The sequence below is a fragment of the Bidens hawaiensis genome, unplaced genomic scaffold (assembly GCF_021521415.1).
Source record: "Bidens hawaiensis isolate Kalapana, Puna unplaced genomic scaffold, B.hawaiensis_p1.1 tig00039097_1, whole genome shotgun sequence".
In the NCBI taxonomy this organism is placed as follows: domain Eukaryota; kingdom Viridiplantae; phylum Streptophyta; class Magnoliopsida; order Asterales; family Asteraceae; genus Bidens; species Bidens hawaiensis.
Window position 1 is genome coordinate 98,818 of NW_027496878.1, and position 13,141 is coordinate 111,958.

The 13,141-nt window shown below is 37.1% G+C and overlaps 1 protein-coding gene across 1 annotated transcript; it reads right to left on the reverse strand.

Annotated features, from left to right (window-relative positions):
* Window positions 1-753: 753 nt before the first annotated feature.
* LOC143590961 (histone-lysine N-methyltransferase ATXR3-like) lies at window positions 754-10,828 on the reverse strand. The gene is made up of 18 exons (XM_077071297.1): window positions 8,791-10,828; window positions 8,586-8,642; window positions 6,924-8,093; window positions 6,087-6,439; window positions 5,508-5,996; window positions 5,319-5,419; window positions 4,191-5,229; window positions 4,042-4,113; window positions 3,813-3,923; window positions 3,618-3,718; window positions 3,373-3,472; window positions 3,186-3,281; window positions 2,935-3,102; window positions 2,650-2,829; window positions 2,328-2,575; window positions 2,106-2,214; window positions 1,723-2,025; window positions 754-1,315 (listed from the first exon to the last, which is right to left on the reverse strand). The coding sequence occupies exons 1-18, from the start codon at window positions 10,817-10,819 to the stop codon at window positions 1,139-1,141; spliced, it is 6,903 nt and encodes a 2,300-aa protein (XP_076927412.1). The 5' UTR covers window positions 10,820-10,828; the 3' UTR covers window positions 754-1,138.
* Window positions 10,829-13,141: the final 2,313 nt, after the last annotated feature.

Below are 13,141 nucleotides of genomic sequence, written 5' to 3' on the forward strand. Positions count from 1 at the left end.
GCCGCCACCGCAACCGCAAACCTTGTTGCTTGTTCCTATAAGCAATTCACCTTTGCTAATCCGCCCAAATTTGTTGGAGAGAATGATGCTACAGTTCTCCTTCAATGGTTTGAACACATGGGGAGCGTCTCCATTGCCAATGTCCCGAGGATAAGTAAACTACTTATGCTTAGAGTGTCTTCAAATTAAGAGCCCTTACTTGGTGGAACAATGAGAAGCCATACTCTAATTAGCATTTCAAAGCTAATTAGAGATTAACCAACTCAACAGGTCTATCACATACTCTAATTAGCATTTCAAAGCCATTGAAATTCATCAATCCTCAGTTATACTCTAATATTTGTGTGTAGACCGCTTGGCCGGTTACTTTTAACTCTTTGGCCCGTCACTTCAACTCTTTTGACTCGTTTAGTACAAAGCTTGAAGAATTTCATAAGCACACCAACACTAACCAAATAAACAAACCAAAACACTATTTGGTCTTTTGTGTCCTAGATAGACCTTAAAACGACATTTTATGACAACTACAATTTTCCCCCACCACCACAAACAACTGAGTTGAGTATTTCACGTGGAGCTAACTCTGGATTGGCTCAGTTTGTAAACAACACTGTCCCTAGGGGTAAACTACGCTAAATGAAATAACAAAAACACAAGATACCCTACCAATGATCCGGATAAAGTAATTCAAAGACTGAAGTGCAATATTCAAATACATTTAGCAAACTTTAATTAACATGACACCATCCTACACACATATTTTGCTAATGTAAGTTAACTCCCACAGACCATTATCCCATGTCCAAAACCATGTAAGCAAATAGTGAAGATACAAGAAAGAGAAAAGGCCTACAAAATTATGAGCCCAAACACAAACATGGCACTAAAGTCAAAAAGAAAGAAGACAACAAAGCCAAACATTATCATCATCTGATTCATCTTCATATTTCCTTCTTTCACTTCTCATATAAAAAAAAAAGAAAATTTTACTTATACTTCTCCACCTACCAATAATGAATTACAAATTACAAGACCTACAAAGAGACGACTGACTGTACACAAGAATGGTATCGCTATGCTGGTGGCCATGTCGGTTTGGGTCGAGTCGGGCTACATCTAGTCGGTTGTTAGGTCCTCGTTATCGGTCCCACATGGCCTGGAATTTAGGTGGTCTGTGCTTCAACCAGTGCACCAAATCTTTATCTAAAGGAGCCTTGCATAACAATCCATCTAACATCGGACTCCCAAAAACCTTTGGAGAGCTCTTGTATGACCATATTTTGTCCTTCGGCCATGCCTTTTGTGGTTGCTTCTCCTGCATGACATGATTCAAGAACGTGTTAAGTTAACCCGGCCCGTTTTCATCTGAGTTAAACAAACGAACATGAACACGTCTCATTCATTCATTTATGTCCGTTTGTTTATGTTCATTTACATTCTCTAGTTGTATAATTTGAAGCCCGCGGCTTCAGGTTCACATTTAATTTTAATTAGTGTTCACTACATTATGTTTCTTCATCTATATTTGTGCATGCTCATCAACTCTTCGTTCATACTATTAACAACCAACACCAACACGTACACAAACACACGAATTCTGGTTTAATTGTTCATGTCCGATCAATGAACGAATAGGAGCATGTCCTGTTCGTGTACGTTCATTAGCAAATCAACCCCACCCATTTTGATCCAAACCCCTTAAGAGATAGAGAGAGAACTGACCATCCTAGAAATCATGGATTTTACGGTTCGTGGGCCATAGACGCGTTGTGGTGACGGCTTCTGGATCTTGGAATAAAACGATCCGATATCCGGTAACGATAGACAGCCTCTGGTTGCTTTGATAAGGTTAGCATCAGGCTCTGCATAAGCTTGATTGTGCCAAAATATCAGCTGCCCTAAACAATAGTTCTTGCCATACGTCTTGCGGTATTCATGCAATCCAGGCCCCATTTTTCCCGCTGACTTGGGGCCCAAGTCTAGAGGACTAATGTAAACAGGCGGGGACGTTACTTCCCCATACTCCTACAACATGGTTTACAAACAAGATGAGAATATAAAGTAACAATAAAAGTCAAACTTTGAGAAAAAAAGTAAAAACCCACCCGCACTCTGAAAAAGAACTTTGTGTGCGCGTAAATGTGTATCAAATCCGCAGCAGCATCATGTCTACATTTTGGCGAGCAAGGAAGGTTCCGCACCTCATCTCGCAACCTAGAAAGCAGATACAGGTTAATAAAAATGTTGGTGGGTCAACACGGTCAAACCAACCCATTTTGACCCCAACGCATCAGAAAAGATGGAATTTCACAGGATTCAATGCTTACCATATCAATGATTTCCGAAGAGCTGCCAGGATGTCAACGGAAGAAGATGGGTCGTGGGTCCGAATGCTGGCCCTTATTTCACTCAGGTGTCCGTCTTCCAAATGAGGTGCAATGCACTGAATAAGTTCCTCAACAAAAGATCCTTCACCTTTCCAGATGTGAGAAACGACTTCTTTTGAAGTTAGTCTCTCTAATAATGGTGGGGCTCGTTTTGGATCTCCAAACATGCTTTTCATCACGTATCTCACCTATACACAGAATGAAAATTATAGTTTACAAAGAAAGAAATATCAAGTCACGAGTGAAGTGAAAGAAAAGATACCTTGTCGAGGGTAAGAGCCAAATTCTGAATCCTTTGATTGAAAACACCCTCGGCCTGAATCTCGGCTTCGTTTCTCTCGGTGTCCATGCATATATCTGTGAAGTATTTCCTCTTTTCTTCCAGATTATGAGCTAGAATCACCTCTGGAAGCTTTGTTCTTTCAAAATGGATGAATCTTACCTACAATATAATAAAAAAACTGTTATAAGCTTCCCAATAAGTTGACTGACTCTGTGTGTGTGCGCGCGCGCACGAGAGAGAGAGAGAGAGAGAGAGAGATGATACCAAACGAGCAGTGTATGCAATGAGCCAATCAGGTAACCCGCTAAGCAAACAACTACCAAGGCCTGCTTTACTTAATTCAATATAATCTTCTTCTGATACAGAATTCAATTTGCAAGCCTCTAGCATCAACTGATGCCGGTTTAGGATTCCATGGCAATCTTTAAGTACCTGGGAGAAACAAAAAATCATGAAATTAGACAAGAAGTTACGTGAGAAATGAAAAATTGTAAACAGTGATTCACAAATCTTACTTTCTGGAAAGCCCCTTCACCAGTCAGATTCAAAAAGCTCCCTCTGCAAACTTGACTGCCACATAAGCATACAGACGCCTCATATTCTTCCTTACTCTGCATAAATATACAAAAAAAAAACACGTGAACCTCATCAACTTGGCATGCCTATATATTTTTAACAATTGAAATGTAATTGAAAACTTACCTCTGTAACAGAATTATAATCGAAAGTAACTTCTTCTCCATATACGATAGGACGCACACTATATATGCCTATTTGATATTGACCGTCAACAGCAGTTACCCTGACATCAACACAAACCAGGGAGAAAAATGAGTATTATGTACTTGCTTTTGACTTTTATAGTCAAATCATGTACTTTCAGTATCAAGATTCATATAGCATATAGCTTAGAAGAGTCATCTATGTTGAAACATGTATAAACTTACTTTGCTTCACAATTTGGTCTACATGAATGACAAATTCGACTAGCATAGTTGGCTTTATGCATTGCATCAACCACCACCAAGTCATAACCATCACCGTCCCCCTAACAACCACAATAGAGAACACGATAAAAAAAATTCAAAAACAAAGAACCGCAAAACTTGTAAATAAATTATTTTGATGAGTTAGAATAATACCTTTGGCCTCTCAAGATAGATATTATAGAACTCGGGTGCCGGTTCTTTACTGTCTTTTTGCAGAGCACGAATACCATCTTGCTTTTCAAACCATCTCCAAGCAGGATAAACCTAAAAAAATTTGTGACCCGTATTTAGACACATAACTTTAATTCTTGGAAAGATAAGGCACAATACTTTATAAACATCAGATTTCAAGAATGCATGGTAGAACATGTGGTATCCTTACCTCTCCTAAAAACTCCACAACAAAATCATCCTCACTAAAGCCCGCTTCTTTGTTACAAACAACACCAAGACCCTGGAAATAAGAAAGATTAAATAAAATTTCAAGAAAGACAATAAAGAAATTTGAAGAACACTGTAAAGAAGGTATACCTTTCTATACGCAACATAATTGTCATCAGGGCGGTTGCTCATAGCCTTAAGCATATATTGACAGAGTTCAGATGTGCGTATATCATGATCTTCGTTGGCACTTTTTAGTATCTCCTCAATAACGAGCTTTAATGAATACTTCATAGGAGTATTACCAGTTCCTGTAAAAGCTCTGACTTGCTTATTCAAGGTTCTAAGAAGCACATCTTCAATAAACACATGTTTATCCACAAGTTGCCAATCAGATTCTTCAGGCATCGAATCTAATAAAAGATTGTGTGTGTATGGATCTATCCCATAAACTTCTTGTTCTATCACCTCATCATCAAGTTGCTTCCTTGGTTTATAATCTTTAACTTCAGGAATGTCAGATTCCTCAGTTCCATTCTTTTGGGAAACAAGTTTCTCAGAATAATCTTCAGGTAAAGTAACTCGCATCTTTCTTTGCACGTTTTCATGATCGGTTACGATAACATAGTGGTCGATTACTTCGTATTTTCTGGTGACAGGCGGGACAAGGCTAGCTTTTGTCATGCGGGCCCCCCATTCCCGGTCATCAACCAAGGAATCAAACCCGTCATCTGCACTAACATAACCATCCCCAGATCTTGATTCCGCGGGCCCACTTGTTGACCGTGTATCCATGTCACTATCTGAATCCGATGTACTACTTTCACTGTCGGTTTCTGTTGCTTCTGAGGATATTGAACGGTCATCAGACGTATCACTTTCAGAATCCATAGCTTTTTTGTTCAGTTTAGATAAGCGCCTTCTAATTTCGCGATCAGACGTATAATGCCCATAATCAGTGCTGCCATTAAAAAACGACCCGCTACTTCTGCCAGTGTATTTTCTCTCTCTGTTGACTTTCTTTGACTTTGAAGCAGAAGAGAACCCTGGAGGCGAATCATCTTTCCAGCTCTTCATCAACGCATCTTTCTCGATTGAAAATTTTGAACGATCTTCTAAACTCGTTGCGAGCCGGATAAACAAATTAATTATGTGATTCATACCTTTGGCATCCCCCTTATTTTTCACTCTGAAGTAACAAAAATTACCGAATAGTGAATAAAAAAGTTAAAAAGAATATAAAAATAGAAAACAAGAACAAATAACAAGTGAACTTACTTGATTGCTTCCCTACACATTCTTCTAATATCATCTTTCACAGATCCCAGACCCCGACCAGCATAATAACCATTTCTTATTTTACTCTCGATTTCAGCAATCTATGCATCAAAAAGAAATCAGATATTAGTAATCTCAAACTATTAATAAACAGGTATCAAAAAAATATTAAAGGATGTGATGTGATACTTTTGGGATGAAAAAGTCAAATGTATTCTCCCTCATGATGTCCTTGAGACCGAGAGCTAAAAACTCTTTCATCCTCTTGTATCCATTTTCAGTTTTCTTCATTGCCAAACGCCTCAGTTGGGCATCTCTAGATAGCATTGATGATGATTTTCTGGCATCAAAAGCTTTTGAACGTTTGTATAAGCTTCTTCTGAATAATTGATTTGAAGCATCTCGCTTATCCAGACTTTCAAAGTAATCTCTAAGCCCACTAGAATCCTCCACATGACTATTAGTGTAACTTCTTTCAGTCATTGGATGTAAAGTCCGGGTCTTGACCCATTTAATATTTGGAAACTTACAGGCCAGGTCCTCAAACTGGCTACAGCCTCTAATATCTACAGATGATAAACAAGGAAGTAATCCCAAAATTTCTTCAAGCATGATAGGAGTTATTTTTGAGCAACCATGTAGAACCAAGGTTGTTATTTTCTCTTTATTATAACCATTCTGCAACAAAAGAAAATAATGTTAAGCGTCAATAAGTATTTTTTTGGATCATTATCTTTTACCACAAAGAAAAAGAAAAGATGAACTGACCATTATGTTTTGGATCATAGAGTCGGTGCAATTTGGCACCCAAGAAAAGTCAGCTTGTTTAGAGATGCCTTTGTAAAAGTTTACTACAGATCTCCAGTGTTTACACGTTGAATTGGCATAAACAAGGGATTTTATATCAGATTTCAGAAAATGAAAGACTCGTGCCAACACTTGTCCATCTAGCAGACCCCAATTATCATTGTCCAAAATAGAATTTTCACTATTTTCACTGCAGAAAGTAGCATCACCGCACAAATCTTCAAATGGTATGTCTTTTTCCAAGTTGAACACATCTGATTCATAATCTTCATCAATTCCATCACCCACTATGCGAGCTCTTTTGTTAGCTTGATCTGTGACAGCATCATAAATTGAATTTCTTTTTAGCAAATCTTTAAAAAAAACAGAGAAGAAGAAAATATAACAAAAGAATACACTATACTACAGATTTGGAAGGATTGAATAAAGGGCCAAAATGGATTAAGGTCAAACAAGTAACTTTAGTACGGGTTGACAGTTTGGGTGGAGTTGGGTTGACAGTTGACAGTTGACCCTTAAGCTTTCTAACTTTTTCCGAATAATGAATATTTCAAGTATGATTATGCAAAAATACTAATAAAATAATATCCAATTTGCTTAATATAAATCCATATAAAGACTCAAAGCATTTGACTTGAACTGGTTTGCGTAATTGCATGTTTCATTTTAAGTAAAATAAAAATGCCTATTTGGCCTTTAAGAAGTATAAATCAAACCCAAGTTTCATGAAGAACAAGTTGAAATCTATGTGACAAAAAGAAAAAAGAAGACAAAACAGAGATTTGAAAGACTTAATACCTGATCTTGTGAACTTGTCAACCATTGCTGGTTTATATATGTTTTTCTCTATTTCTTTCCTGGGCTGTCTCAGGTTAATCCATGGGTCCAAAACCTCATTTATGGCTGCAGAAAACTCACGACTCTTGTACGACTTCATGATCAATTCATGAAGCTTACCTCGAGTGTAACCAACAAACTGAGGATGCACATTGTGAAATGAACTAGAAGTCCCACTTTCAGTTTCCAAGAACAGTCCAGATGTATCACTAGATTTTTCATTATCAACCTTCCTCTTTCCTTCGCTAACCGGGACCCACAGTTTATCATACTTCCTGAAAACACTACTATACTTTTGGATTACACCTTGATCAGCCAAGACTTGGAGTTCAGAGTATGAAAACGGCCCCCTTTCATGACCAGCACCATCACAATAATACCAGTCACCAAGATGTAATTGCAAATCATCTTTATTGGAAAGATGATCTTTTGGAATACTAACTGGCATGATGCTTTTCCATGACACATGATGATGATGATGGCCATGTTCATGACTACTTTTCCTTCTAGAAACACTTTCTTCTGATGATCTTTTTGAATCAACGGTCGTACTGTAACGGTGACTAGACCTTGAAGAATATCTTTCTTTCCCTCTTGGTTTGGCACGTGGTTCAGATACAAACGAACCATGGTCCTTAACCACACATGTGTTAATTCTGACAACTGGTAGCATCAATCCTTTTACTCCCCTAGTACCCAACATTTTTGTTTGACTTGACCTATAGTCGGTCAACTCATCAGACGGGTTGAAAGCCCATGATGGAAGATCAAGCCTTCTACCATGAGAAGAATGATAAAGCTCATCTTTTTTATGCCTACGTGGATCTTCATGACCGGATTTCGGCATCTGACAGAGGGCATAACCGTCATTAAGAACAAACTTCTTTTTCAGAAATCTATCTTGAGCAGCCTCATCGGTCCTCTTCCAGTCACCACCTTTGCACGACCACTGACCAGAAAACCAATCAGAAGTATCTCCAAATTCATATGCATAATCCTTGTCAGAATGTGCAGGCCCAGCTGGCAGTTTATCTGCAACATCTTTATATGGAAACTCAGGGAGACTAGATGTGTCCTCACCAGTTTTTAGACTGTCATCACCTCCAACCTCACATTGATGAAGTAAGAAATCTGTGTATACGTCATGCAAGACTTTTATTAATAATCATGTCATAATACTATAATAGAACTAATTGCACGCATAAAATTGACGTGGTTTACACCTCTAGGGTACGCCGCATGATATTTATTTTACATCATTAGTTCTATTTTTGGTTCTCAAAGAAATGCAATGTTTCCTTTTTTAAAACCATTCGTTGTCCAAAAATTGCATATAAGCATGTTAGCAATCATTAAAAGATATTAGTGACGTTGTTATTAAGAGAATACCGTGCAGAAGTTCTATTTTAAAGAATTTTAACACTTACAAAAGGTTATTATTTGAAAGAATTTTAACACTTGCAAAAGGTTGTTATTAAACTATGTAGCCCGTGAAACTTGTATTCTCTTTGCGGTGTTAAGAGAGTAATGAATAAACTGATAACGTAAAATATATATCATGTGAAAAAAGCTCCCGTTACAACAAATGATATAAAGAAATGAAGCATCTGATATAAACAGTACCTTCAGAGTATCCCCATGTCTGCAGCTCACCGTGAATGAATGTCATTTGCAGCACCTCTGCAAGATATTAAATTCAAAATGGTACAAAAGCAGTGTTAGATGAAGAAAAGTGTAGGAAAAGAAGGTGCAGAAAAGCATAATCACTAGATAACAAAAAAGTTGAAGAAACTGTAAGAGGGTACATGAAAAAAAGAAAAGCAATTACCAGCAATGGTCTCAAGTTCTTTCCCTGGAACACTGGAGAAGCCATCGAAAAGCGCTTCAACTCTGTCATCAATTTGAAGATCTTGAGAATTTGAATCTTTATTTGTTTCTGCAGAAACAACCAACCCCTCTTCACCTAACTGGTTACTAGTTGAAGCCAACTCACCCACATCTACTAACAAATTTCCAGGAGCTTCAGGGGGGCTAACCAGCTCAGTAACAGTGTCAAGAAAACAGGAAGCAAAACTAGTTGCCACTACAGGAGAAACTGCATTTTCAACAGTCACCCATCTTTGACTATCCAGATGTTTGACCAAATGGTCAGAAACAAGAAAACCTTTTTCCACAAGAATCTTCAGATCACATAATCTTGATGGACCCTGTTCCACACCACGATGGTCCAAGTAAAACCATTTTCCACTGACTGAAACCGATGTTTCTGCCTCGGGAACATGTGGCGGGGTATCACATATATCCATGTCTTCTTCCATTGAAGGCAGTTCTTCAGCAGCTCCATTGACCTGCTGTGCTTGCTTTACGTCTTCTTTTTGAACACTTTTTTCACCAGATCCATCACAAGCATCAAGATTGGTTCTTGTTTCAGAATCTTTAGCCAAGATTTGTGTATCCTTTGAATTCACTTTCTCTTCTTGGCTCCTAGACTCATAATGACCCTTCCGTTTTTCACTTGAGCCAGTTTTTCGACCTGTTTCCCGGTAATTGCCGGACCTACCACGATTATGTGGAGAAGATTCTGTTAAATTTGGAGTTCGCTCTCTGCGATCATGCACCCGAGTTTGCTCACGTGGCGATCTCTCTGAATAACTTGGGCTTCGGTTTCTATAATCATAAGAACGATTACGACCATATGGTGACCTGTCACGGCGAACCGGGCTCCTGTTGTCATAATGATCATACTGACGGGCCCGGTCACGTGGGGACCGCTCCGAATGACGTGGACTATTATTATGCCTGTCATAGGCTGGTCTAGAAGACAGTGGAGATTCACAGTTTCTAGATGAGTACCTTTCTGATGGAACATTCCGAGTAGACAGAGAATTTTTATAAGAATGTTCTGCATTGTAAGCAGATCCAGTTCGGCTTCCGTCATCAGAAATTCTTCTGCTTTTATAGGGAGCATAGTCATTAAACTCACCATGGTGTTTCCTGTCACTGCTATCCGTATAAACATTGTGTCGTTTCAAACGGTTCCCTAACGAGAAATCTCTTCCATGATTTTTACCACCATTGCTGTATTCATTATTTAACTCACCTTCTTCATCCACTATTTTTGAACCGATTCTTGGGGTCTTTTCTCCGCTATTATTTTCCCACCTTGCAGGTTTTTTGGTACTATACTGTTTCCCATTTCTGTTATACTCCTTTTCACCAGAAAACTTGCCTCTACCGCGCCCCGCTTTCCATCTTTTTTTGGCAGCTTCATGTTGCCTCACTTTGTAGTTATAATCATCGTCGTCATCATCTTCGTCGTCATCATAATCATCTTTCTGCCATCGGTCCGTGATGTGCTCACCTTTCTCCGCGTCATCTTTACCTCCTTTCGTTGACCAAAAATCATAATTCTCATATTCTTTCCTTTGGTTATAATAATCCCTTTTCCGCCACTTACCAGGTGCAAACTCTCCCTTTTCAAGGTCGGCTTTTTGCCACTCCCCCTTCTCAATCTCACTCTTGAGTTCGAACCTCCTCGGTTTTTCGGGAACAAACTCCCCATTCTCCAAAGAACCCAATTCACCTTCTTCCACTTCCTCCTTATTATGCCCATTGTTGCCAACTTCTACTGAAAACTCTTCACAACCACTACCACTACTGAAACTACTACTTCTACTATTATTATTGTTATTATTAATATCTTCACACGGTTGTTCTCCGGACAACTTGTCTCTTCTTCTTCTTCTTCTTACCTGCTTCATCTTGTTCACGTTGTCTTGTTTGATATTAAAGTCATTAGCGCCGCAAAATGAGTCGAATCGCAGCGAAGGGACGCATGCAACACCTCCATCGCCCATGGAACTACCTTCTCGCAAAAGCAAAACCCTAGCTTTTATCCACCCCTTTCCCGGGGCTCTCGATGCTCATTCTTCAACCGCAAATATCCCCCACTCTGCAGCAACAAAAAAACCTAATCAGTATCCAATTCCACATAAATGTAGGGTTTCAAAATAATAATATCAAAGACAACGGCGTATGCGTATGCGTATGCATAAACAGACAGAAGACGCATCGACCGAATTCAAACCCTAGGATCCGAAACCGAGATGAATTGAGGCGAGTGAGCCGGTGGATCGGGACGTAACGAGTGTTTGTAACCTAATTGGAATGAAGAGAGGAGAGTTGGTAATTAATTACATAGATCGATTGAGCAAAGAGGATGAGGAGAATGAATACAGAGCTGAAGATGAAGAAATAAGATGATGAATCAAATCTTCTTCGGTTCTGTGATTTGAGAGTGAGAGTTGGAGACCAAAAACTTAATTTATTTTTTTTTTTCTAATATGTTGAATGGCAAATTCTTTCTTTGGGTTTCGTTCCTTTTATTGGTGGATTCGGGTTATCGGGTTGTGCCCTGTATCCGTATGTCAAACGTATTTTGGTTGGTGTCACCGCCGAGGCTAAATCCGTCTTCTACTCCCCAGCTTCTGATTTTATTATCCTCTTTTGTTTATATTTAAATTAAAGATACTATATTTAAAATCAAAATACTACTTTTTATAGATACATACATAAAATTAGATTGGTTTTTAATCAGTTGACTGTATATTTTCACTCGTAGTTCATCCACTTGTATCACATCTAAACGCCATTTAGGCTTTTTTATATAATGGTAACAGGAAAATGCTTTTGGGTGTTACAGCCTGGTTAATGGAGGTAAGAGCATTCCTAGCGGGTTCTTCAAATTATATGAGAGAGTTCTTCATATTTTAGAGATGATTAAAAATGGTTGTGAAATGAGGAGAGAGAAAATGTTAATGTTCATGGTTAAATTTGGAGAAACATACTGTTCACCTTTATAACTTTATAATGTTTTTTAAAGTAGTTGTGAGTGAAGGAGAGAGAAAAAATAATGATAAAAGTATAAAAATATATTATTTAATTGAAAATGAGAGAGAAAATATAGTGTTTTTAGTGTAATTATAGAGATGAATATGAAGAATGAACTGGGAATGCTATAATATTTGGAGTAAACTGTAAATAAAGAGAAAAAAAATTAACTGTTAAAAAAAACGGTAATAACACATCTCATTATCCTCACTAGAATCGTATGATGTATTTGTATGTTTTATTTTAATTATATGATGAGAGTTTGTAAAAGCCTAACCGCTGTGATTCCGAGGCAATATGTAATAATCGTATAATAGAAATACCTTAATGATATATTTAATAGTATATTGAATGTGATATGACAAGATATTAAATTGTTTTTTATAAAAGTTTGAAATATTTAATGAATGTAAAACACAAAGAATGTGAATATTATGTAAAAAAGTTTTGAGTAAAAGGAAACTGTTTGATAATAAATCTTACTATACTATTAAAGCAATACAAGGTTTTTACATGGCATTCAACTAGCATGTCCACAAAGACTTCCAACTCATCAATTTTTCATTTATATAATTTTCACGGGTTAATTTGAACATTAATTTTAAACATTAACTCATAAGTTGAAGAAAGTTTCAAAATAAATTGTTATAATCATTATTTATTGAGTAATAAAGACAATTAATTGTTTTCATTGTTATTTTTTTAAATTTTGACTTTATTATTTTATTGTTTTGGATTTTGGGAAATTATTTATGAATGTTTGGATTGGATATTTTGATTGAAATGGTGGTTTAAGTCACGAGATTTCGATTATATTGTTGCTCTATTAAACGCGCGGTTAAATAAAAATTATAATTACATCTCATTATTTTATTCATATTTTTAGTATTTTTTTTATGTTGATAATTTCAATAAAAATAGTTTTTATAACACAACTTATGTTATAACATCTATATGTTTACGTTTCATAGTTTACAACATATGACTTTAGTAGATGATGAAGTTTTAACTAATATGTCTTTTTTGTTTCATGGTGTAAGTTACAAATATGTGACATAACTTAGAATTATGTGTTAAATTGTTGTTTTTCTCTATGTGTCTTTATATGTTGGATTCTTTTAATTAAAATAACAATGCGATACCTTATAACAATAATAATGCTAGATTACCTTACGCTTACAATTCGTTAAATTATATGCAACACACGCGTGCGCGCGCACACACATATAAAATTTTATATATTTTCCGTCCGTGTGTAACACGGGATGTAATCTAGTATTATAGTAAAG

Coding starts and splice junctions, on each gene's coding strand:
- LOC143590961 (XM_077071297.1), bottom strand. CDS start 10,819: ATGGGCGATGGAGGTGTTGCATGCGTCCCTTCGCTGCGATTCGACTCA. Junction 5,230..5,318: donor ATGTGTAGGGAAGCAATCAA/GTAAGTTCACTT, acceptor TTGTTACTTCAG/AGTGAAAAATAAGGGGGATG. Junction 4,114..4,190: donor ATTATGTTGCGTATAGAAAG/GTATACCTTCTT, acceptor TCTTATTTCCAG/GGTCTTGGTGTTGTTTGTAA.